Source organism: Lethenteron reissneri, chromosome 9 (genome assembly GCF_015708825.2).
Source record: "Lethenteron reissneri isolate LAM-NWPU_2019-01 chromosome 9, ASM1570882v1, whole genome shotgun sequence".
NCBI lineage: Eukaryota > Metazoa > Chordata > Hyperoartia > Petromyzontiformes > Petromyzontidae > Lethenteron > Lethenteron reissneri.
The window spans coordinates 6,118,050-6,145,184 of NC_083787.1; the positions used below are offsets into that span (position 1 = coordinate 6,118,050).

Here is a 27,135-nt window from a genome sequence, read left to right on the forward strand (position 1 = left end):
GAAACACAAATAGAGCAAAACATTTCGATTTAAAGCTTTCGTGACTGCAGGGATTTATCTTCTTGGTTCTTTCGGTAAAGTCACGTAGAAGGGAAGTAATAAAATAATAAAAATAAAACATAATAAAATAATTCTCACGACGTTTCGGCCACAACGCAAGCAGCCGTCCTCAGGTGAAGAACAGGTCTGTCGGAAAGACAGCGCCCTTCTACGTGACTTTACAGACCAAAACATGTTTGCCCGTATTGAAACCGCTGTACGCCGTATGGACCTAAAAACTATATTTCCCTGTACAAGAATACGGGTAAACCGTATGGGTTGACAGGTATGTACTTATGATCCATTTTAGTAATTTGCTCGGCAATTTTGCAATGGAGATCTGTGGTGCGTAAGCACAGCAGCAGCGAAAAACAGAGAAAAAAATCAACATTGCAGAGAACAAGTCTGTCATCCAGGAATATTGGACAAGTAACAAACAATGTATTTAACAGTTGTTAACGAAACACGATAATATAAAAAAACTGCAAGTATATGAGATCAAGAGGTGCAAAAAAGAGTTAGGTAAATGTGCAAGTATGCTGTATATTTTTGTCTTAAGAGTGACAACCATACGCAAATCGAATCGGGCATATGAGATTAAAGTTTCGATTTGGGATTTAAAGATCTTGACGCGAGGGGAGAGGATTTAGATAGGGCGGTAATTATTATTGTCTATTGCCACCTTTATGTCAATCGGTTTTTTTCTAAACAGGTTATATACGTGTGGTCGGGGGCTAATCGATCTGCATTTTTTTAAAATCAGTGTTGTCTTCCTTTTTAAATGGAAGAATGATAAATAGGTCCCCTAAATTAGTTCCAATAGCTGGTTCCATTTGATGATGTCCATAGTTATTCCATTATTAAAACTCTTTGTGACTGTGGATACTTCCTCCGCTTCGTATGAAGAAAATACAGCGTTTTTTAAGAGTTGATAAAAAAAATATTAAAAAAATTGTAGAACACAACACATTCAATTTAAGACATCATAGCATACATTGGAGCAGAGAAGCAGCAAAACGGATTTTGAAGATTGATAAATATAACCCTTAGGGAGAAAAACTAAATAAATTAGTTCATGCGTGTCTCAACAAAATCACATCACTGATATCAAACAGTTTTTCATATCTTATTTCATATTTCTAGAGCGCCTTAGCTCAAGGCACTTAATATGGTTTAGCAGCGGTAACAAAAATCGAGTGATTTAGATGAAAAGGGCCTGCAAGGGCCGAGGAATGAGTAACAGAGGGCACGTGGGGGTCATGAAAGGGCTACAGGGGAGGGACGCGAAGGAGTGGTGGTGCGACGGGAGGGAAGAGGAAGGGAATGGGCAATGGAATATAACATAGATTTATATTTTGTAATTTTGTCTTGACATTGCACCCATAATTATCACAATGTACAATACTCGCATCGTATGAAATTGTAAAGTAGCTATATTATTACTGTATTTTATTTGCAGAGTATCATTTACAGACCTAAAATGATGTACCGACCACAACATATGCACACTTATGCATGAAATAATTCAGACAAGAGTAATTAATGTCTATTACCCAAGCCATATACACCTTTATGAAACCGGAGAGGCCGCTTGGATAATAAGCTGTGCCTTCATCATGAAAAGCCATATACAGCACAATAGTTAAAATTTGCTTTCTTGAGTTAACCTCCCCTGGCCAGTATACAATGTATATACAAATAACTTCAAAGGTTATTTATTGTAACTCATTCGTGTAACCTTTTACAATCCAGAGGATCCTATTGGAATGCCTTTTGAATTATGAAGTTTGCACCTGTATTACAGTATATTTACTAAATGCAAGAACCTCTGTCACCAAATGATGGAAAATTCAGTAACTTGTCACTTCTTGTTCGATAGACACTGTGTAAAGCCAATGAAGCCATTGTAAAAAAAACATCCATTCATCACATACAGTGTATCATGTTCATTAGAGATACATACAGCTTCGTGAAATGTTTTCTCATGATTTTACGTTCTCTTGTATAACGCTTTAACACATTGATAGTAGCCAGTTATGATGACCCCAAGAATTTTTGATGCAGATAACGAGCTGTGTAGGTATTGATTGTTTTTCATTAAAACTTAAAATTACCTCTGGGTGGGGGGCAATGCATTTGTTATTGGGAAGTTATGTAAAGTGACTCCCTAGCCATTGCTTCCTTCCTCAGCAGTGCCGTTTCTTGAGCAAACAGCCTACACAGCAGAGTGAACTGTTATCTGAGATGCAAGAAATGAGACATTTCCGATTATCAGAAAACAACAAATTATTATGGTTACCTTTTATTTATCTTATATTAGCTCCGTCAATACATTTTTATTTTGCTCTATTGTGGCCCTTAACTCAACACAGCCCATTTTATGTCCATTCTACACTTTATAATGCAACTTAAAATGCAATTAGCTTTGGTTTCTTGTGGCTATAAAATGTATCCACAAAAATGTCTTCAGGTCCACATTCGCTCGGGCAGTTTTCTCTCTGAAACGAATATTTAAATTATTGTGACCATGCACAATGCTAAAACTTTATGAAAAGAGTATTTACAAATTATCTTTGCCATTCAAACCACTGCACAGTGATCCGTTTTGCTGTTCTATCTGAGGCTTTGCAGAAGAGCTTAGTGTTATCAGCGAAATACCTTATCCCTAATGCTGCATTTACGGTATGAATACTGTCATTATAAAAGTGAGCATTATACCCACCACTAGTGATCATTGTTATACATTGCTAGCCACTTCACTGCAATCAGAGGAGAGTCTATATTTATCCACCCTTTGGTATCCAAAAAAAATATAGCCAATGTACAAGAAACCTTTTGATGTCATGAGCTGTCTTTGTATTTTAACAGCCTCATATAAAATACCATCTTAGATGCCTTTTTAAAATTCACATGCTTCATGAAAATGTATTTCCATCTTGTTCACCAGATTTTCATATCCATCAAGCAAGTCCAGAGCGATATATTGGCACAATTTGGTGTTTTTTGTGACATACCCCGAATCCAGCTTGCCACAATTTTACTTCCACCTTTTTAAATAGAGCTGTACAAGGTTATAATTATGCATTTGCGAAGCATATGTATGACATGCATTAATGTAAATTATATAAACATAGCTGTGCAAATGTATACCTTTCACGATAGTCCACTAATTGATGCAGGCATATTAGTGTGACTCCTGCCACGAATGTAATTTTATCTTAACTTTCTTCAAAGCAGCTTTGTGATTGTAATCGAGAACATGTCAATTTAATTGACGATAACCATTGTTGAATCCAATCGATCGATAGTTTAGTATTTACCTCCCAAAGCCCAGCAGTGCAGGTTGACAAACCACACGATGAATGTCAAGTGATAGGCGTGTGGAGGCCATTTGGAGTGCAACATCAAAGGATCCACTGCAGTGAGTCATCCCGCCCCTCCACTCTGCAAAACTCCCGATTGACCCTCGAGTTCTTCCACAAGAGGCAGAAGATAGTCTGGAAATGCAAATGCCCTTGCAGCTAACCCCACAGCAGAGCTGTTTCAGCACGCTTAAATATACTCTATTCAGGATTATAAACAAGATTGATCGTTTTAATAAGGGGGTAGGTGGCATGCCAGGGGAGAGATTTCGTCCTTAGAGCACTGGATTTCATGGTCCCTTAAGTCTGACCCACACACACAAAAACCTAGCTTCTGCAATGAGGCTCACTCATCCGTGAACTTTGTTAATTTCATAGCCCAGTTAATAACCCTCTTGTGAGGGACTGGTTCAGGGCACAGTGTGCTATTCAGTGAGTGCTTAAATATCCATTAAAGTTCTGATCAGCTGATAAGGCATTGTTATAGTCTCGCTCTGCCTTATGCAGTTGCATAGGGGTGGTCGGGTAAATTAGTGATTTACCAGTTTGCAATTTACAGTTTAATTCCTGCAGTCACGATAGCTTTAAGTCAATAATTTACAGTTGCTTAAAGCAATTGCTTACCAGCAATGATAATTTCTTAATTAATTACTGTAGTGGTGGAGTGGTGTTGGAGAGGTTAGTACACTGTGCTATAAACTCATCTGATTCTCATCTACACCTAACATCAACAGCAAGTTATATATGAACTGGTCCTGGGCTCCCCTTCAACCCACAATAAGGAGTGTAGTAAAGTATTTTCAACCAGGTGTCTGAATAGGGATAATCATTAAGGGGAGGGTGAGATGAAGTGATTTCATTTTTCTGAAGATACGAGATAAATAGCTTTGGCGGGAAGTAGGCGGCTTAATATCAATATAGAAGACCTCAAGCAGCTCCCGTCATTGCGCCCGGGAATTATATACGGAAGTGAAAGCCAACATTACACCAAGCAGGCAGTGGAAAGTAGTCTCTAGTAAGCCTTTTGCGGGAGACTGATCTTGGATCAAGCTATGCGGGTTTCTGGCAATCACATTCTGTCGGGAGCATCATACGAGACTGAAGGGTACATCACAAGGAGGGCGGCAGTGTAGGAGATGAAAGAACAGGAGGCTGGGAGAAGTTACCTGCGGAGTGAGGGAGCCTGCGAGTGCAATGAAGCGATATGGTTGCCTCATCACCGGCCGCTGGATATGCCAAGACACCACTGCCGAGCCATCGTGGGTCCACGAGAAGAGCAGGGTTGTTCAGTTCCCTGAAAACTGAATTGGCTTTGAAGCTGTGGTGTCCTCCTGTGGGCAATCTCCTGTCAGACTCCTTGATCCGTGACAGACGTGTGCCGTTTCCCAGCAAGCCATGGCTCGCCGTTTCTCTCCTCACTGCCATGCCACGTTTTCTTTATCACCTAGGAAGGCTCTCGTGGTTGGCTTTTACTTCATTGAATTCAGTAACTGAGGAGGACATTCCACTAAAGCTCATGCATCTGTCTCTGGGAAGAGGTCATGAAGTCCTAGTGGGTGTTGACAGGGATAAGAAATGGATGTAGAGACCACCGCAGGTTCCTCAGGAGATGGCAACAGCCCCAGGGAGGCAGAATGAAGCTAGACGGGAAGAAGATGTAGGCAGGAACATCTTGCTGACCTTTCCTGAATCTGACGAAAAAGATTTGGATTTTATCCTTTCCGGCAATAATATAGGAGGTGTTAAGATGTTCAAACACCAAATAGACACCCATTTCAATGCATCAAGTCTGCATTTACCACACATACCTGTGGTAAAACATATTTTGGTTGTATGTTTATAATGTGTGCATTGCCAGTACAAAATGGTCCCGTAGATATTTCCTGGGTCTGTTGTCCCCAGGAGTGTGTTAGAGTGCATGCCGAACCCCAACACAGTTGCTTTCCCTGCTTGATGTCTCCCAACAGGCCTGGTCTTAAAAATAGCTTAAATCCCAAAACAAACACAACACTCTCAGAGCAGACCAACATAGGGGTACATGCTAGCGAGCGAGCTGGAAGATCGCGTGAACAAGATTCTGGTTTACATCCTGCATGCCTGGTCTTAAAAATAGCTTAAATCCCAATACAAACACAACACTCTCAGAGCAGACCAACATAGGGGTACATGCTAGCGAGCTGGAAGATCGCATGAACAAGATTCTGGTTTACATCCTGCACGGGAGCTTGTTTGGGTGAGTGGCAGCTCTGACAGGTTGAGGACTCCAAACCGCTGTTCGAGGCATATCAGGTCCCGGAAGAGACCGAGGGTGATGGGAAGGAGAGGCAAGACAGTTGGGCTGCTCATGATGGGCGGTGTACAGAAAGATGGCGCCGAGGAAATCGTGATGCATCTGATGTGTCAATGACAATTTGCTTCTGGGAATGATGTAAGTCCAGTGCTTTGATGGAAATTAATTTGGGGTAGAGAGTGGCAATTACTACGATTTGCACACCAGTTCTTGGATACTAAACTTTTGCCCGTCCAAGGACGGGTGTATTGCAGTAAATCTGAAACTTGCAAGTGTAAAGCAGACCGCGACGTGATATATTCATTGCATCTATTCGTGTGCAATTTGTAAGGCCGCGGTGACACAGACCTACTGCATTTTAAGGTTATAATCCCTTGTTCATCACGACGTCCTTTTTACTTCGATGTCTCAATAGCGTTACGGAGATGGCATGACGTGAGGGTTCTGCCTTTGTAGTGAGGGTTATAAGTTGACGCTAAGGAGGGGGGAGGAGGCGCCTCGCCCCCCATGTGGAGTGACGTCACCTGCTAATTATTATTAATGGGGGGGGGGGGTATCCATTTGGAGGACATCACCTGTTCATGATTATTAATGAGGGGGGCTAAATCTTGATTTTTAAGCTTTCGTGACTGCAGGAATTCATATTCTTTGGGTCTTTCAATAAAGTTACATAGATAGGTTCAAAGAAAATAACAATAAACTACGACGTTTCGATCGCAACACAAGTGGTCGTCACCTGATGACAGTTTTCTGGTTTCCATGACCCATGGAGAAAGGCAGCAACTTTGACAATGGCCAGGTCCACAGATGTTGTGATTTTATCCTGGCCCTTGGATAAAGGAAATGGCCTCTTGCGAACAAGCGCCTTCCCCATCCCTGAGCTAAAGAAGCCGATGCAACTTAAGTGTTGTGCTTTGCCATGCTCTGGATTCTAAAATGATTTAATGGTTTATTCGGTTCCTTGCAGTGACCTCTCGATAGCCTTTTCTGGTATTTTGTGGAGCACATACATTCACGCATTAACACGTTTCTTCAGAGTGGGCAGGTCGGAACTTGGTTGGACAGCGCACTCGTGCACGACAGACAGACAAATAATCCCTGGTGGGCAGTGTGGAACTTGTTGTTCCTACCTGTATAAGTGTAGTGTATCGTGTCGTGTACAGTGTTGTGTGTAGGTTAAACGTTGAGTTTTATAAGGGCACCACGGGGTGACCAGCCCCTCCCCACCCAGCCCCACCCTCCCCACCCAGCCCCTCCCTCTCCCACCCAGCCCCTCCCCACCCTCCCCTCTCCACCTAGCCCCACCCTCCCCACCCAGCCCCTCCCTCCCTCCCCACCCAGCCCCTCCCCTCTCCACCCAGCCCCACCCTTCTCTCCTCATATGCACGACAGACAAATAATCCCTGAAATAATCCCTGGTGGGCAGTGTATATGCAAGGCTGTCCATAGGGGGAAATGGGCGGTGGGGGGGTGTGCAGGGCCCGGAGCAAATCCCACTGCGTGGACCCCCAACCCCCCCCCCCCCCCGACGCTTTCAAACTAAATCAAAAGTATTACATCTGACATTGTGCAGTCCCTCCAGAAAAACGCGATTATGCGATCGCAAGATTCCACGCAAAATCAGCCAAAGTCCGCATATTTATGCGGGGGGCGCGTTTTTTCAAATACGCCGCACTTTCGCCGCATTAATTGCAGATTTCCGCGCGCAAAATATGCGGGCTTGCATGATTTCATAATCCCCGCATTTTCGTTGCAAAAAGTCACATATATCTTAGCAGAAAGTTGAAAAATGTTGCGTTTACTTCACACAAGCGCAGCCATTTCCCCTGTTGCCATGGGAACGTTATGAAGTGTTAGAGGCTACGTAGTTAGTTTTATTCAGGAGTTTATGCAACTTTACAGTTGTAAGATTGCACTTTTTTGTTAGTAGTATGTAAATTTACATTACTGTAAGACTGTACTGTTACTGTATTGCTTACGTTACTGTGCACTGAAAACACTTATTTTAACACAAGATGTCTGTTTTGTATAGCTACCTCTGTAAAACAGGAAGCACACATTTTATTTTTTTATATTTTATTTATTCATTTTTACAGAAGTTGTAGCATATTCATTTTGTAAAGCTACAGAACTTGTTCGACTTAATGTTTTGTAAGTTTGAGCCATCTGTTTGTTAAGGTCTGAAATAAAACAAGATGAGAACTTAAATATTCCCAGCACTTTCTGTGATGTAGTATGCTTGCTTATCATAGGAAGTAATAAGAAATGACTCTTTACATTCAAGTAGTAGCCTAGTGAATAGGGTGTTGGGGGAATCACTTTTTTTTCTCTTTTTCATCAAACCGCAATTTTTGCAAGTTCCCGCAATTTTTGCAAGTTCCCGCAATTTAATCGCATAAAATTGCATAAATATCCCGCATATTCCATCGCATTTTTTAAGAAAACGTGCCGCATAATCAACGATTTTTGCCCGCAACAATCACCAAAAAACTCCGCGTTTTTCTGGAGGGACTGATTGTGGCATCAAAGCGTGCCCCCCCTCCCCCCTCTCGAAAAGTGCGGTGCCCGGGGCGGCATCCCGATTCACCATATATCTGCAAACACGTGGACAGGGACTCCTCGAACTTATGAACATTCGACTTACGCACTTTCAGAGATGCGAACAGACCTGTCCGTGTGTCATGGAGATGCCACGTGAAGAACCAGTGGCATCTACATCTGCAGAACGTGAAGAACCAGTGGCATCTACATCTGCAGAACGTGAAGAACCAGTGGCATCTACATCTGCAGAACGTGAAGAACCAGTGGCATCTACATTTGCAGAACGTGAAGAACCAGTGGCATCTACATCTGCAGAACGTGAAGAACCAGTGGCATCTACATTTGCAGAACGTGAAGAACCAGTGGCATCTACATCTGCAGAACGTGAAGAACCAGTGGCATCTACATCTGCAGAACGTGAAGAACCAGTGGCATCTACATCTGCAGAACGTGAAGAACCAGTGGCATCTACATCTGCAGAACGTGAAGAACCAGTGGCATCTACATCTGCAGAACGTGAAGAACCAGTGCATCTACATCTGCAGAACGTGAAGAACCAGTGGCATCTACATCTGCAGAACGTGAAGAACCAGTGGCATCTACATCTGCAGAACGTGAAGAACCAGTGGCATCTACATCTGCAGAACGTGAAGAACCAGTGGCATCTACATCTGCAGAACGTGAAGAACCAGTGGCATCTACATCTGCAGAACGTGAAGAACCAGTGGCATCTACATCTGCAGAACGTGAAGAACCAGTGGCATCTACATCTGCAGAACGTGAAGAACCAGTGGCATCTACATCTGCAGAACGTGAAGAACCAGTGGCATCTACATTACAGAACGTGAAGAACCAGTGGCATCTACATCTGCAGAACGTGAAGAACCAGTGGCATCTACATCTGCAGAACGTGAAGAACCAGTGGCATCTACATCTGCAGAACGTGAAGAACCAGTGGCATCTACATCTGCAGAACGTGAAGAACCAGTGGCATCTACATCTGCAGAACGTGAAGAACCAGTGGCATCTACATCTGCAGAACGTGAAGAACCAGTGGCATCTACATCTGCAGAACGTGAAGAACCAGTGGCATCTACATTTGCAGAACGTGAAGAACCAGTGGCATCTACATCTGCAGAACGTGAAGAACCAGTGGCATCTACATTTGCAGAACGTGAAGAACCAGTGGCATCTACATCTGCAGAACGTGAAGAACCAGTGGCATCTACATCTGCAGAACGTGAAGAACCAGTGGCATCTACATCTGCAGAACGTGAAGAACCAGTGGCATCTACATCTGCAGAACGTGAAGAACCAGTGGCATCTACATCTGCAGAACGTGAAGAACCAGTGGCATCTACATCTGCAGAACGTGAAGAACCAGTGGCATCTACATCTGCAGAACGTGAAGAACCAGTGGCATCTACATCTGCAGAACGTGAAGAACCAGTGGCATCTACATCTTGCAGAACGTGAAGAACCAGTGGCATCTACATCTGCAGAACGTGAAGAACCAGTGGCATCTACATTTGCAGAACGTGAAGAACCAGTGGCATCTACATCTGCAGAACGTGAAGAACCAGTGGCATCTACATCTGCAGAACGTGAAGAACCAGTGGCATCTACATCTGCAGAACGTGAAGAACCAGTGGCATCTACATCTGCAGAACGTGAAGAACCAGTGGCATCTACATCTGCAGAACGTGAAGAACCAGTTGCATCTACATCGGCAGAACGTGAAGAACCAGTGGCATCTACATCTGCAGAACGTGAAGAACCAGTGGCATCTACATCTGCAGAACGTGAAGAACCAGTGGCATCTACATCTGCAGAATGTGAAGAACCAGTGGCATCTACATCTGCAGAACGTGAAGAACCAGTGGCATCTACATCTGCAGAACGTGAAGAACCAGTGGCATCTACATCTGCAGAACGTGAATAACCAGTGGCATCTACATTTGCAGAACGTGAAGAACCAGTGGCATCTCCATCTACGGGAGATTATACAACTTTTAAAGCCACTCCCCGTGTTTAGTGTAAATGCCGTACAATACGTTGGGAATCGACGGGTGTAAAGTTTGATCTATGAACAAATCGACGAACGAACAGACCTCTGGAACTTAACTCGTTTGTAAGTAGAGGGGTCCCTGTATACGATACTACGCACAATAAATCCCCGAGGAACCTGCGCAGGAGGGGTCTCTTAGATGCCGTATTATTTAATTATTTAGCTATTTACTGCAGCAGTCCTATCGTTTTAAAATCCTTTATATTAAGTTCACTTGCTTGCTTGTGCGCTTACGACCGTGCAAATCTTTCGGTCGTTTTTTAACCCACTTCCCGTGATCCAATCGAGCTGACATTTTCCACACAGACTCGTTGTGTGTGACAATTAATTTTCGTGAAATTTTTTTCCCAAAATTGTACACTTTTTAGGAATTTTTTTTATATTTAATTACCAATTGCTTAATGCTGCCATGCAATCATCTGACCCATAGGTGGCAGCCATCTCAAGCCAGAGGACGAGACGACTCTAGCCGCCACGCATATAAAGGATTTATAGTGAAAAACTTTGTTTTTACGGGTAATTTTTTAACCTGTAAATTTAAATAAAAGTTTTTTTTTACGTGTGTGTGCGAAAACTAAATATTTGAAATGGACAAACATGATGTGATTCTAGACGATAGCCTCAGCTTAAATTTGATCAGTAAAATTGTGGGGGTGGTTCCTGCAGTTGTGCAGGAGATATGGATACCGAGATATACATCGCTAAGTCTGAATTTAGTAGTTGACTCATATTCATCATAACATAATGTAACGCGATGTATTCCATGCATTAATATACGTTTACATTGTGCCAGTCATATATATACGTGCTGTTTTCGTTTACTTGCCTTTCAGTTGATCAGTAATGTGCTTGCACAGTATCCCAGGCAATATTGCAGTACGTGTGTGTGCTTGATAAACAAAGTGGAGCAATGTTTGTGCCTGAACATAAGGTCAGTGCCGTTGTGTGGAGCAGTAAAACCACGATGGAGGCCCTGCAGAGTTGCTAATGGAACAGCTCTAATCTATAATGTTTGCGTGTCCGGGTTGGCGTGTGTGTGCACGCACTCAGCTCCTGTGTGTGTGTGTGGACACGAGAGAGAGAGAGAGCTCACTCTCTCCTGGATGCCCATAGTTTATTTATTGCTCCACGCAGTCATCTGTCGGTCTATTCATTAATTTCGTCATGTTTTCAGGTGGAATCCCACATCTGTATTTATTTAGTCAGCTGGGAGCTTTTAAAATTTCTGTGTACTCAAACATTCATTTCATTTTGTATACAAATATCAGCAATGGGTGAGGTTGATTATTGTGATTATTTGCTCTTCTGCTTCTCTTCACCTTCCGTTGGCACCACTGACTTGTGCTAGTGACATGCTGTGCAAGTCTTGTGTGTATTTTAAATTAGACTTATTATTATTATGAGTTGGCAGGTTATGTAGATTAGTGATTTTGTTTGGTCTCCTTTAAACAGGTTATGGAAATAATATCAGTTTTTTAAAATACTGTGCATATCCAATGATATTGTCTACCCTGGGTACCTGCAGCATATTGGAATAATGGCCCTTTTCAGCCAACAATTGCCTTCGAAATAATTTTGTCTACATTACCTGCCATTACATGGGATGAATTTGACCAATTTTGTTCTCCCATATACAATGACCTACTGACGCAAGGTAAAGTATGTCCATGGTACAACCTATTTGTTTATTTATATGTCTAATTGCTATCAGTCAACACATTGCATTTTACCATTGACAACAAAAAAATTGTCAACAATTCACAAATTGCCCCAGTTTTATATGTATGTTGAATTTCTTTTGCGCTGCATCTAGCCAACCGTGCTAATTGCAGGTGCGGATGTTAAAACGTTGAACTTATGAATTAATTTAGATGATATAGTACAGCAGAACAAAAAAAAACAATGTTCAATAATCCATAATCCTATCATTTCCAGCGTCTCCACATTTTGCAGCAACTCCTGCAATCTGTAGGGCGGAGATTCTAAAATATTGAATTTTGCAGCGGATTAAAAAAAATCGGCGTGGCGAGCTACCAAGAAGCAACTGCACTGCAACAAAAAAAAGCATTCCCATCACAGCCTGAAGCGATTTGTGTGATATAAGATATGGAGAGAGATTGCACTTCAGAGAAAAGAATTCAGATACAGAGAGACAAACGGGTACATATATTGCTTGACAAATGGAGATACAAACAGACATGGAGATGCAAAGAGGCAAATAGCGATATGGAGAGTCACAGAGATAGATATTATTTGGGTCTTTCGGTAAATTCACGTAGATACCGAAAGACCCAACGAATGTGAATTCCTGCAGTCACGAAAGCTTTAAGTCAACACAGAGATAGAGTAAAATCGTGATTCAGAGAAACAAGTACAGACAACATTTATTGGTTTACTTCGCTCAGACTCAATGTGCTAATGTGATTTGTTGCATAGTTAAGGATTTTTTTTTTACTTTAGACCCCCGTGGCAGATTAGCTCCATTATGGTTTTATAAAAAAAAATTTGTGACATTTCTAAAGTCTGCAAATTGTTCACAGATTATTGGAGTCGCTAGTTACATGCTGCGTTCCTCCTATAATCCGCATTTTTTCTGCAGATTAATGGAAATGCATGGATATGTATTGTTGACCAGGCAAAATATTGGGATATGTTTTTGCAGATTTTAGTTTTATTTAACAGATTAATTGGGTTTCACTGTACTTGCATTTTTTACTTGTATGTGAGCTTTTTTATTCTAAGAATTTCGTGTTTAATGTAGTTTAAAAAATTGCCAGGCTTGAATGTGATGGATTAGCTATTTTATGTTACAGCAAGCCCTGTCAACAGCACATGCTCGCCTGCCATTGAAGACTGCACACACTTTCTCCAGTAACAAGATATTTTAAGCCCCTGTGGAAAAATCATTGCACTTGGCACAAAAACACTTTCCAATCAACACTTTTTAACTAAGGCTCAGCCTGTTTCACTGAACGTTGTGTAACACGTCGCGGTGCTGGAGAGGTTGGTCCATCATCTGAAAGCTCGCGATGCAGTGAATCTGAAAGCTCGCGATGCAGTGAACAAAGACGGTCACTGCATCGCGCGCTTTCAGATGCTCTTCTGCGGCCGTCTGGAACGCTCTTCCTTCCGATATTAGGAAGCCACTGGGAGCTATGCACTTTTAAATAATGTAGATTGCAAACTAATTTCTTTGGGAACTGCTTTTTGTGTTTAGTTCTTTCCCCCGCACATCTGATGAGCACTGTTGGCTATGTATGGTGTGGAAGAAGTTCAACGTACATACCTACATCCTCTAATAGCCTGCTTGCCTCTCAGCTTGAGTTGCCATTCTGGTGTCGTATTATGTATTGCTGAATTTTTTTAGGGATTAGTACAACTAAAACCCCTTCACAGAAAAAATGCCCACACGCTCTTTTCTTACTTGGGCCTATGCATAAGATTGTGAATTGTTCAAGTCGCCTTAGCACTCGGCTTAAGAAAGCCCACATTATCTCCCGTTAATGCTTGGGAAAATACATTTGACACTTCAGTATTATTGCAATACTTGTAAAATTCATAGAGTAGAAGTATTTTTGTTTTAATATTTTAGGTGAAAAGCCATTATGTTTGCTCTTATCAGGCACTGCAACTCTAATGGTTCTTGGTTTGATTGTCTCGAGGCATTTTCGTGTCAAATGGCAACAAAGCGCAAACATTATTTTAACTATTTAAGCTTCCCACACTGGAATTATAATGCTCTTTGTATTAATGCCACAGTGTTAGTATACATCGCCTGCCTGCAATGGCATTTTATTCAAAGCCTTTGTTTATGCATGTTGTGGCAATGGAAAACCCAGTAGTGTTCATGTTAAGAGTAAAAACTTGACATTACTTTATGAATGTTGAGAGCGCATTGCACACAAATCACATTCCAATATAGATTGTGATAGCTTGTACAACACTATACTAAATAACCGTAAGGACAGCAAAAAATACGATTGACAAAAATATACAATCATTAAAATATGAATTACATATTCTTCCTCCTGTATGTAATTTAAGGCCCTCTCGTGAATAAATTTTGAAATAAATGTAAGATACATTTGGCTAGAACTAAGGCAAACCACGGAGATTGCTGAGTTGTGGGCCTTTGTTAATGCAGATATGGATTAAGTCCTTCCCACATCAGGGGCTTTGTCAATTATTGAGATTGTTTGACCGTACTTGATCATACTGGTCTTTGTGAGAGGTTGTCAAAGACCAGTTTATATCACTCACCAATAATATTAGCCATGGCCAGGTGTCCAACACAGAAAACTGGGCTCATAAGGAACCAATGTGCCACTGCTGCCGCACTGTCTACTGTACAGTTCTGTATATGACATTAAATCACAGATTAATGAGCCCGGCCATGAGTCAATCAACGTATGCACGAAGAAAATAAAATTATTGTAAACAAAAATACGCCCTATTGATATGGAAATGCGATCTTTTGTAAGTGTACAATATCTCCTCTCCGGTGATGCAGACTCGGTACACGTTAGCGTGGCTCTCACACACCCAATTGTGGACAATTGTAAACTAGGCAGGTCTGCCATCCTCAATAAAACAAGCGCGGCAATCTGATTAAAATGCAACATGGCCCTTTTACTGGAAGGAGCCTGGAAGGGCTGTGTCTCATGCATTTTTCATCATTGCCCGTAGTGCACAAGCTCATTACAGTATTCCCATTTAAAGTACTTTCATTTCGTTATTTGCAATTTCAATATGAACTCGGTGCCGTTATGTCCACACATATTGCGCTTCTGCTTTACGCCTTGTGCCACATTTGTTACACGTTGGGCAGTGCGTCGTTGTGACACTTTTCGTTTGTGTTCATGCTGAACAAGCTGTGAAGATTAAATAATCATTTTCTGTTGAACTGTTCAAGTGCTGAGAGCAGGTGAGAGGAATTGAGGTCACTGGGATGTTTGCTGCCCTACTTTATTTGGTATTCAGGGAATTATGGTTTTGTGTTTTGTACATAAGGCTTTCAGCACGTTCGCTGCATCCTCAGGACACACCCCCGACACACTGGGATGGCAAGCCCATGTGGGGCAGTTTTGATGTGTGAACGCTGATGATGGAGCCATATCCTCCGAAGCACTCCTTTTGGCAGCCATAGACTACACGGGGCACAGATAGGTGCTTCAGGGCTCCTCGATGACCGTGTGGCACCAGGCTGGCAGGACCGCTGGATGGAGTGTTATCCCCTTTGGCTGACATCGCCACCAATAGTGTCGGAGGGCCTCATACAACAGTTTTTGACAAAGGGATGTAAGGTGGTATTCATCATCAGTAGCAGTAGCCATGTTGTGTCCACTGCTGGATGAAGGCCTCATGCTGTTGCCACCTTTCATTGTTTAAAGTGTTGAATCAGCATTTTCAGCCTCACCAAACTGATACATGATTTCTGGGTCCTTCAAAATTGAGTCCAATTTCCCAGAGGTTCCATATTGGCCATTGACTCAAGGGGACCACGGGCATCATTAGGGATCTGGTAAAGGGACAATACCATATCTTCACTCCAGCATCCCCACAACCCTTTCTATGTATGTATGTATTTTGAACTTCTGTCACGATAAGTGTCCACCCTTAACAGGGGGATCTTTGTACTGTAATTTTGGTTGTGGTTAATTTGATAGGTTGAGAATCCCTGCAGTGTACTAGCTTTCACGGCACATATGGGGCCATCCATTTAGTAGGTACGCAAAAATCTGTCAAAACTTGACCCCTCCCTGTACGCACGCGGACTTTTTACACCCCCCCCCCCCCACCTGCGTACGTACGCTTAACGCACCCTCCCCCCCGAATCCTATAGAACGGCCGATATTTAATCCACGCAGAACAGTCCACCGCCGGCTGCATTAAAGAATTAAGTTGCGTACCTTTAAAAAAATTGTCTCGTGTCCACTAGGTTCAAACGCCGACTGAACCCAGTCGAACAGATTACGTATTATCGGGATTTCGTCAACACGCGCAATGTCAGGCTGAAGCACAGCAGCGTGATAGCTCGCAGTCAGGGGCACGGTGGCATACAAGTGACACCTCTCCCACAGTCCCACTTCTCCTGCTAGTACTTGTCTGACAGCTGAAGAAACTGAACTGTGGCTCATTTGAAGGCCAATATAGACAAATTATTATCGAAGCTTCAACCGCTCCCCCCCCCCCCATTTTCTATGCGTACGTACATTGTCAGTAGACCCCCCATACGCAAGCGTACACATTTGGGTTAACCCCCCCTCCCCCCTCCATGCGTACTAAATGGATGGCCTCTATGCCTCAGTGGAAACACATCGGGGGAATTGTAAAGTGGCAATCGACTTTTGCTTGTGCTGTAGGTTTGCACCGAAGAACTTCTGCATGCTGTGGTGGCGTTGTACGACAGTGGTCTGCCAAATGTGGGCTCTGATGGCTTGTACTCGACCGTGTGCGCCAAAGGAACTCAAACCATCATGCTTCTCCGCAACAAGGAAGGTAATTACCCTCCAGATAAGGTTAACATGAGGCCATTTATTAGGACTGAAAATTTATTTTCAAAACAGAAGTGACTGTTGTTTTTTTCTAAGTACACTTAGGGTGCCACGGTGGTGAGTTGTTTCTTCCCTCGCCTGGTATGCAGGAGGTCGTGGGTTCGATCCCAACCTGACGTCTATATATTTGAAGTTTGTATGTTCTCTCCCCGTGATCACGTGGATTATTTCCAGGTCCTCCGGTTTTTCCCTCCGCATTTAGAATCAACGTGCATTTTGAGTATTTGGCGGCTATACATTTCCACATGATAATCCACTTCGTTGGGCTATCATTTGTGGCCACGTCGTTACTGAAAAGGAGCTATATAGCTCAGTGGGCCTTATCTGGTAAAATAAAAAAAATAAAAAGTAACTTTTTGGTGATTTAAAACAAGCTTAATTATTGTGATCTTTGGGACATCTACCTTAGCGAAGGACATTTCAGGATTAATCACATTTATATATTACGAGTTCATGAAGCCTGTCTTCGCCAGGCAAAAGTTTTCAATAATGAACCTGATATGATTTTTGACAATTTTATCTGCGATCAGACACTAAGAACTACAAAAATGTATATTTTTCCGCAAAAAGAACATTGTTGACGACTTGATTCTAACTTTTTATATTTAAAGATGTACCCATCGGAAACTGCTCAATTTTAAGATTCCATCCTTTTTTTTATTAGAAAGAACACACATTTATGAACTCAATATTCTGACGGGAGCTCCGATTCTTTACTGTTTTCTAATTATTCAGATTTTAACATGAAATAAATGTTTCGTTCAAAACCGCTTTAATTCGAAATATCGAGAAAACAATAGATAGAACAATGGTTCTCGCTTTAATTGTATTTACTGCTTAATGGTTTCTAAATGACACGCACAAATATGTTTATGGGGCACTTAAAAATTTAGGGGCCTTAAAATGAAAAATATCGGATTTTCAGAGTCGTACTGTTGTTTGTGTCGTAAAAGCTATCTATTTACCAAATTGCAGCTTTCTACCTTGTCGGGAAGTACCCTAGAGGTTTATGAGACATAGACATACAGATTAAGGTCATTACTTATATAGATGATACTTACATCTTTTTCTGTTTTTCAGTTTGTGCTGTTGGCAACCTGGCTGTATCTAACCTTAACTTTAGCTGCTTCCATTGGTAAAATTATCGTGACATAAAGACGAATGCATTATCTGCAAGTAAAAAACTACTTCTGTGAAGCAGTTGTTTCTAAAAAAAAACATGCATACATACATACCAACAGGTCTGTGTAACTGTGACTATGAAAACCACAAAGGCTGCATTCAAAGGGTGTGCTTGGTACTTGGCAACAGCTGAACGATACAACCTGAAACCTCTGATAGATTTCCTTTAATTGTCGTGTTGTGCAGATGGCCAGGAGTCTAATTTAATATCCTGTCCACTAATGCATGTATTATTGAGTGATCTCTCCAACGTCTGCTTATAAAGGTCACAAAAGACTTTGCCTTAATTATGAATCTGTGGCAACGTTTGTGACGTCGGTGAAATTATGGACAGACTAATGATCATTAATGATATCACGATGTTTGCTTCCTAGAGCTTTCATGCAACCCTTGCTCGATTAACTGGTAATTTAATACCATTTTCAATGTGATGCAACATAAATCGCAAAAGCTCTGAAGTGCTAATTATCCTTTAAGACGGGGAACAACATTATACACATATACAGTGATGTTCAACTGGGTACTCCACCTGCTTTTTTTTAGCAGTATACAAAAGCGAAATCTTATTTAGTAAAAACTGAACAGTTGTGTTTGGGAGGGTAATGAGAACAGCAGGAGGGGGGTCAAACATTCCTCACCTCTCACAAAAACATGTGGGCTGTGTAAAACGCATTCAAGGAAGCCACTGGAGCTATGGATTTTAAAATCTATATTGAAAACTAATTTCTTTAGAACTAAAATTTCGATTTAAAGCTTTCGTGACTGCAGGGATTCATCTTCTTGGTTCTTTCGGTAAAGTCACGTAGAAGGGAAATAATAAAATAATAAAAAGAAAACATAATAAAATATTTCTCACGACGTTTCGGCCACAACGCAAGCAGCCGTCCTCAGGTGAAGAACAGGTCTGTCGGAAAGACAGCGTCTGAATGAAACACCACCAGGCTTGGAGCGTATATTTAAGCTGGGTTGGAGGGGGAAGAGCGCCTTGACAAAATAATTTGCATATCAAGAGGCATTTAGCATATTTATGGGAAATGCAGATATGGTATTAGAACTACTTTCTGTATTTAGTTTGTTGTCCTTCCCCCGCACCTGCGATTAGCTCAGTTTGGCTACGTACGGTGCGAAAGAAGTTCAACATACTGTACATAAACGAGTGAAGTACAGTACTGCATGCCCATTTTGATATGACCATCTTACACACATTCACATATTTTACATTTTAACAGAAATACGGATAGAATCATACACTTTTACAGCACGGGTACACTTTAACATTTTGACTTGTGCCATATTGAGGAGCCAGTGGTGAACTTTGTGTGGTATCATTTTAAATCCATACCTTTATGCAGACTATCTTTAATTGGCTAAATACAAATTCTGATTTTGAAGTCAGCATGGTGATGAAGAGCTGAGTTATTGGCCCACACAAGAAAATGTCAAAATACTCTGTCATACAAAGGACACCCTATATTTCTGTAAATTAAATTTTCATCATATATTTGCATTTGTGGGAACGTCACAAACATTAATTTAGCAGTTTTTCAACACAATCTCAATCCCGCTTTATGCACTTGCAACGTGGATGGATTCACAACCACGATTTTTGAATGGCATCCTGTGCAGCGACAGTGTGTGATTTTCAAAATGTTGCTCAGGTAAGCCATCGTTCAAAGGGCCAAACAGAAAATATTCGGATGGTGCCAGAACTCGGCTATATTATGGATCGGGCAGTGCAGTCCACTCAACTGTGGCCTTTCATGTTCTGAGGCTTTCTGTAGCCTAGAGTTGTTATAAAAAGCACTTAAACCTTTGTGTATTATACACAAATTGGCCTGCAGATTGTTTCTGTTATGATGGCTTTTTTGTCATTTATATAATTGATTGGAATGTTCATGTTGGAGGGAAATGTATGTGTATCAAATTTTAAAAGGAAGAAACAAAAAATATTTGAAATAATATGGCAGGTATTTCTTTCAGGGTATCCCTCCTACATTAATATTGTTAATTTAAGATATGTATGTATAGCCAACACACTCACTTGGGTAACCAAAGCATTTATAATCAGTATATCGGAACAAAACTTATGTAATCTGAAAGTCACGTATTTGTGTGTATATATGTACGTGTGGATTTTGTTGAATGGAAACACTTTGCTTGGCGCAATCACCATTGCAGAATCACTGCCACTTAGTGGCGAATGGCGGTTGTTTTTGTGTGATTAATGGTGTGGGTGGTTAGCTCACAATGCTGTGATACCAGCCACTCGTGGCCCATTTTGGCCATGCTTATCAGGACCAGTTAGCATATGGATACTGTGTTTTAGAGCCCCACACAAAAGTTAGCAAACTAATGGCACATTACTCCTAGGAAGAACAGATGTGCAAGGCAGTAATGGTCTCTCTGGGACTGGCTGGTAATAATGCTGCAGTATACTGTTTGTGTTTGCATGTATTACATTTGTTGATATGTAAACATACTATATTGTCCTGTATGTATTCATCGGTGTATATTAGAATCTTTAAAAAAAGTAATGCTTCCTATGCTTTCAATGCAGAACATGCTTAAATGTGTACAAATTCAAGGTTGGTGAGCCTTTCATTGGCGAGTACTTTATATAGGTTATTCATATTGATAAATCGTTAATAGGTTAATTAAAACATGTTTTCCACAATGGAAACATACTTTGCAGTATATTTTTGTGTGGTGTATATACAGTGAGTATGTCTTAACAGTCCAGTAGATCAATTACATGGACATAGGCTAATGAATTTGCTGACATAAATAACACTGGTCAACACACTTTTTCTGGCATAAGGTATTCCAACGGTTTTAAGGTAATTTTGGGGTGCTGATTCCAAATTTGTCATCAGTTTTTGTCTATCACATCAGGTTTATGAGATATCAAATATTGCATTTTCAATAAAAACTGCCGAAGAAAAATATTAAATAAATGTGGATATCTACATATAATGATATTATAAACACACTATCCTAAAAATACAGCACCATATTTTAACACTAAAGCAGTCACTGACTCGCAACAACCTGCAATCATAAGTGACAGAGTTAATTTCGGGTAAAATCAATGAAAATGGGGTATGCCGATAGCATAAAAGTTGACCAGTGTAATTAATATGTTAAAAATACATATATTTCAAACTATTGCACAGCGGAGAAAAGTAATGTATCTGCACAATGCATAAACTGATCTGCATACATGTCTTCATTGACTCTTCTATATTTCTTGCAGCTTGTATTAAATTGGAACTTATTAAATTTATTAAAACACCCTCAGGTTAGCACATATAGTTGTGAATACACTCTAATAATTTGTGTTCATTTTGTCAAGTTACGTGTTCAAACTAAGGTCCGTTAATTGTAATTTTTAATATGTACCAGCATTGCTTGGTCAGTAATTGTAATACTAGCATAGCTGAAAAAATGATTTCGTTGATAAATTGCATATGGTACAAATAATGCCAACTGGAAATATGTATTAACTTCAGAAATAGAGGGCCGCAACGACCACATCACTGGGAAATTTGAATTCAAATGGTCACAGCAGTTGAGGCACAAATCAACAACATGCAATAGGAAATGGTTTAATTATTGAAACAGTCTCTGAGCCACACTCCATCTTCATTCTGCTTCGTTTTCTTCTGCGACATATATTGTACAGAACGACTAAAACTGCCTTTTGAATTAATGCATATTTAAACTGGTTCCATGCAGTCTTATGGTACTACTAATACAAATACTGTAATGCAGATATTAGTCTATTTGTCAACAATATTGAAGCAATAAAGACACCCTTGCCATCTAAATTTTGTCATCTGACTCATCACTACGATTCTCAGAAGACATTAAGATATGTTAAGACTTCTCAGCCACGGGTTACTGCTTTAGCCACACATGTAAAATGAGTCCTCTGTGACCTAGACGACTCGGTTCATGCCCTCCTTCACGACAGCTACCCATGGTCACTTATACTGGTAGGAACCTCCTGGTTACACCAGCCCACAGGGGATTATTGTGTCCGTCCGTCGTGCAGGGAGGGGCTGGGTGGGGAGGGGCTGGGTGGGGACGGTGGGGCTGGGTGGGGAGGGGCTGGGTGAGGAGGGTGGGGAGGGGCTAGGTGGGGAGAGTGGGGCTGGGTGGAGGGTGGGGCTGAGTGGGGGGTGGGAGGGGTGATGCTGGGTGGGGAGGGGCTGGTCACCCCGTGGTGCCCTTATAAAACTCAATGTTTAACCTACTCACGCCGGCTTGTGCCCGCCCTCACAGTCGGGCATATTTGCGGAATACACCACGCCGCCGTTGACCCTGGCCATTGACCGAGCAACCCAACGTTCCTACCAGCTCCCTCCGCAGCAGGAATGTGTTTTTTTGATAATTATATCATTTTATACTCACGTAGTTAACATAATGGATTAAAGTTGCCCACTTGCAGAGGTAATGTCATTGTCACATCTAGCAGTGAACAGAGATTGGCTGGGATAGTTTTTCTTTTTAATCACTGCTGTAAGTGCTGTTTGTTGATAGTGGTAATGATATACAATCATTGTCATGTTAATCATTTTCATTGACCACGATCTGTCCACTGCTCGATAGAGGCCTCCCCAAGCTGTTGCCATCTCTCACAGTCTTGGCAATGTAACTATCCCACTGTATTCAATCCTCATTCTCCACGGGGGTCGTACTCTGGCGTGTGTTCCCTGTTTTTTAGCTGCCACTCTGTCATTACCCTTGACTGCTGGCCATGATCTCTTCTCGCAATGTCTCCTCAAAATGTCTGTTAATACATCAATATATGTAGCCTATACGCACACATTTTTTTCCCATGATGAATATTTTCCTTTGTTTTGTACAGCATCCTGAGATGCAGTTTATACATTATTTCAACAAAAATGTATTTGGATTGTATAATAATACTTGGATTTCTAAAAAATGTTTTCCATTATCTCGTGGTTTCTACTCCATGGCTAATGTTCTCAAGCAGTTCCAGCACAGACACTGCTTTGAGATCTCGATGCTTAGAGACAAGTCAGTGTGCTGCCACAATCAATTTTGTCAAACTGTTCCACACATCAGTCACTCGGAGTGCAGTGAAACAAAATAATAAATGATGCAAGACTGCAATAGTTGGTAAATTATGGATTTAATGTTGAAAAAAATATGAAATTGCTATACTAAATGGTCCAACACTGAGAATATAATTCCAGCTTTTATTTTGTTACATTTATCTTGTCTTCCTATGCAATTTGAAATTCAGTGATACGTGGAGCTGGCACTGTGCCACAGCTCAATACATCAGATCCCTGAGCCTCCTGCACGCCTCTGATCCCTCCTGTTGTTTTAATAAATGTTTAATACAATGGTGATGCTGACAGTATTATTTTTACTATGTTACAGTTTTTTTTCTCATCTTAGGACAGCTATAGCGCCTAGAGATGCAAACACTGGCTTCAGTCTTCGAGTGTCTCTAATGAGGTTATTGGGAAGTAAATTATTATCCGCTAATTTGTGTGCACATAATGTAATCTATGACATTGTTTACATAGGCGGGAGAAAAATTGCGATGCAATACTACATTACGGTAATTCCCATTTCTGACTGGTTGCAATGCACACTGAAATGTTATTGTGTTGAGCTGGGAGCGCTTTCTCGAGGTCAAAGTAGTTACCGGGTAATAATTGGAATGTTGAGACTACTCGAGTTGCCGAATTGTTCTTGTGTAATGTAGCTCTTAGAGACACCATCTTATTCTTTACGCATATTTATTATGAATAAAGTCCACTGACAACTTAACGAGTAACCGCGAGTGACTCTATACACTTGGGTAATTAGACGACTCTATTCTGAGACAATGTAACTCTAGCCTCAAGACTACTCAAAGACGATGGAGACGACGCGTTCCAAGATGAAGACGGCGATGACGATTCCCCACAACAACAGCCCCCAGGTCCGGTTCGCGCCGGCTCTTATCCCTCGCACGAACCGGCCACGCCCCTATTCCCGAACTCTCGCTCACCGCACCTGGCTCTGTCAATCTCCGCCCTTATTATGACCCTGTCAACGCTCGTCCCATCAATCATCATTAGCACGTTAATTAGTAACCGTGGTCCTGGGGAGCCATACTGCCCCTCCATCGCCATACTGTATTTACATCACCCCCCCCCCTCTTAAAAATATAGCCGTCCCCAGCTAAAACGATTTGAAACCAACTTCTCCTAGGCCGAACCATACATTTAACACAATGCTACACAATCAATGTTATAGGACCAAAGAGCATGAAAAGGAACAACTTAGAAGAAGAACAGTGTGGACAACAACCAAACCAACAACAATAACAATGTGAACAACGCACGCAACGCAACCCCCGCGATCGTTACTTCAAGCATCGGACATTTAGAACATGCGGTCGCCCAACAACACACAACTCAAAAACACGATTTCATAGGCTATCCGTCACCGAAATGTCAACCCCCTTGACTGAGTCGTCATTGCCGGCCCGTCTCCCCGGGTTGGATTTTAGCTTTCTTCAGCCAACGACGGCTTGGTCACCAGACCGGGAGGGTCGAGGTCTTTGGAGGCCTGCCCGGGAGAGGCTGACAGGTCCTCTACCGGTGGTCCCTTGCGTGTGGCAGGCCTTCAGGGTTCCCCCGACATCAAGGGCTCGAGAACTGCGGGCGGCACAACATAGTTTCCTCAGCGTCCGATTACTTCGGCCTGTCCGACACACCAAACCTCGACCGCACAGACACTGGAGATGAAATTTCCAATCGGGGACGCACGTACGGCTTCAAGCACGACGGGTGGACAAACCTGTGGCGGCGCCCTACCTGTACGCGCACACACTGCAGCCATCTAACTTCAACGATTTCCACCGGCCCTTGCCATGGCCGGTGCAATTTGGGGGACATGTGCAACGGCACCGGTGGGCAGTGCAGCCATGCTCTATCCCCTACCACCCATGGCAACACGTGCTTGTGACGGCGCACGTTCGTTTTGTTCAGCGGCTTGCACCCTGGCAGTGTTTTCTTTAGCTGCCTCGTGTGCGTCAGAAATCCAATCTAGTGTGACCTTCATGGTCGCTGGCAGAGAATGCTTCTTCCTTCTGTGGGACAGACCCAATTGGACATCAATAATAGGTTCACTTTCGCGACCATACATCAAGAAAAACGGGTAAAATCCCATGGAGGTATGAGGGGCCATCCTATATGCTGCCAGGACCCCAGGGATGTGTAGGTCCCAATTTGTCTGCGCCTCGTCGACTGCTTGGCAAAGCATCGACGTTAGGGTTTTGTGAAGGCGTTCTACCATGCCATCCATCTGTGGATGGTAAGGCGATGTCTGAATTTAATTTGTGCCTAGCATGTCACACACTTCACGTAACAACTTTGATGAGAAGTTCTTGTCCTGGTATGTAACGAGTTGTTCGGGAGCCCCCATATCCAACACATAACCGTGCAAAAAGGTATCGGCTGTAGATGCCGCCGTCTGGTTGGGTAGGGGCCAAGCCACCAGCCACCTGGAGAAATACTCTGCCCCGACCAGATGGATTTTGTTACCTTTCTGCGTACAGGGGAAGGGCCCCAAAATGTCAAGCGCGAACAGCTCATTAACTCGGGACACGGTGATGGACTGCAAGGGGGGTTGACACTTTCTGTCTGGTGTTTTTCGGCGCGCACAAGCGGTGCAGCCCTTAACGAGGTGGTACACATTTTCTGACTTTCCGGCGCAAAGTGTCCAAGTTGGACGCAATAGAAGCAGGCCGCAATGGAAACAGGCGGCCCTGGCCGCTCGCAGCAATGGCGCCACCTCGACCCGGGATCGCAACTGTCGGTTCCGTCGCGGCATGTCTCCTCGCCGCCGCTCCCATCCGCGAACCGCTGCCGACACCTCCCCCGTCGGGGCGTCATCCTCCATCGGCTCCTCTATGCCCCGTGATGGTCGGCTGTTTGATCCATCCCTAGGCCACGGCTTCCCGGTCCATGCAGCCACCCGAGTCCGTTTACGCAGGATTTCGTGCGCTTGCAGGCACGTGGCTGTCCACAAGGATGTCGAGCATCTTCGTCGATCACCGGTAGCACGATACCCATTTTCGAAGACAATTCCAACATCTTCTCCATCACGAGGGAATCGAGCGCTGCTTGATCCAACCGCGGGTAGGCCGGCAATCCCAATGCCATCAGCGCGCCGCGGTAGGCGAGGGGTGTCTCGGCTTCCCCTCAACACCGCTGGAGGAACTTTCCCCGCGTGGGCGATGGTGGGTCGTATACAGCGGTCATCTCTCTGTAGGCATCCTGAAGCGTAGCCCTTTTTTCCGCAGGGATGGCCCAAAGTGTTGCGAGGCCATCATCGTCAAGAGCCACGGCCACATCCACCCTTGACGTCGCCGCACCCATTGATGCTACCAATTGAGCGACGGTCGAGCGGAGCCGATCCACCTCCGCCACCAGCTCGCGCCATCCCTTCGTCGGGCCTCACTGGGGAGAAGCGGCCCCCACCTCCCCCCTCGCCGGCGGCGACCACAACTTTACCGGATCATGTGGCCGGGGTGGCGAGGCGATCACCACCTCCATCCCCGGCGCTGCATTCCCTGCGCATGCGGGGTTTGTCACCGGGACCCCGTCTCCCGGGGTTGCTTGGGGGACCCCTTGGAAGTCCTCCTCTTCTGAAGAAGCTACAGGTGGTTTCCCACGCTTTCCTCTCTTCGGTATCTTACAATAGCCACTTCTGATACCACTGTAATGTAGCTCTCAGAGACACCATCTTATTCTTTACGTATATTTATTATGAATAAATTCCGCTGACAACTTAACGAGTAACCGCGAGTGACTATATACACTTGGGTAATTAGACAACTCTAGTCTGAGACAATGTAACTCTAGCCTCAAGACTACTCGAAGACGATGGAGACGACCCGTTCCAAGATGAAGACGGCGATTGCCCACAACAACAGCCCCCAGGTCCGGTTCGCGCCGGCTCTTATCCCTCGCACGACCCGGCCACGCCCCTATTCCCGGACTCTCGCTCACCGCACCTGGCTCTGTCAATCTCTGCCCTTATTACACTTTACGGCCGTTGGGTCCCGTG

The 27,135-nt window shown here is 43.0% G+C and overlaps 1 protein-coding gene across 1 annotated transcript in view; it reads left to right on the forward strand.

The window, feature by feature from the left end:
* Positions 1-27,135, forward strand: part of LOC133340484 (uncharacterized) — a 63,315-nt gene that overhangs the window by 724 nt on the left and 35,456 nt on the right. Inside the window, exon 2 of the mRNA XM_061548774.1 lies at positions 16,663-16,798. Within this exon, the coding sequence (XP_061404758.1) occupies positions 16,663-16,798 (136 nt within the window). The remainder of the gene's footprint in view (positions 1-16,662; positions 16,799-27,135) is intronic.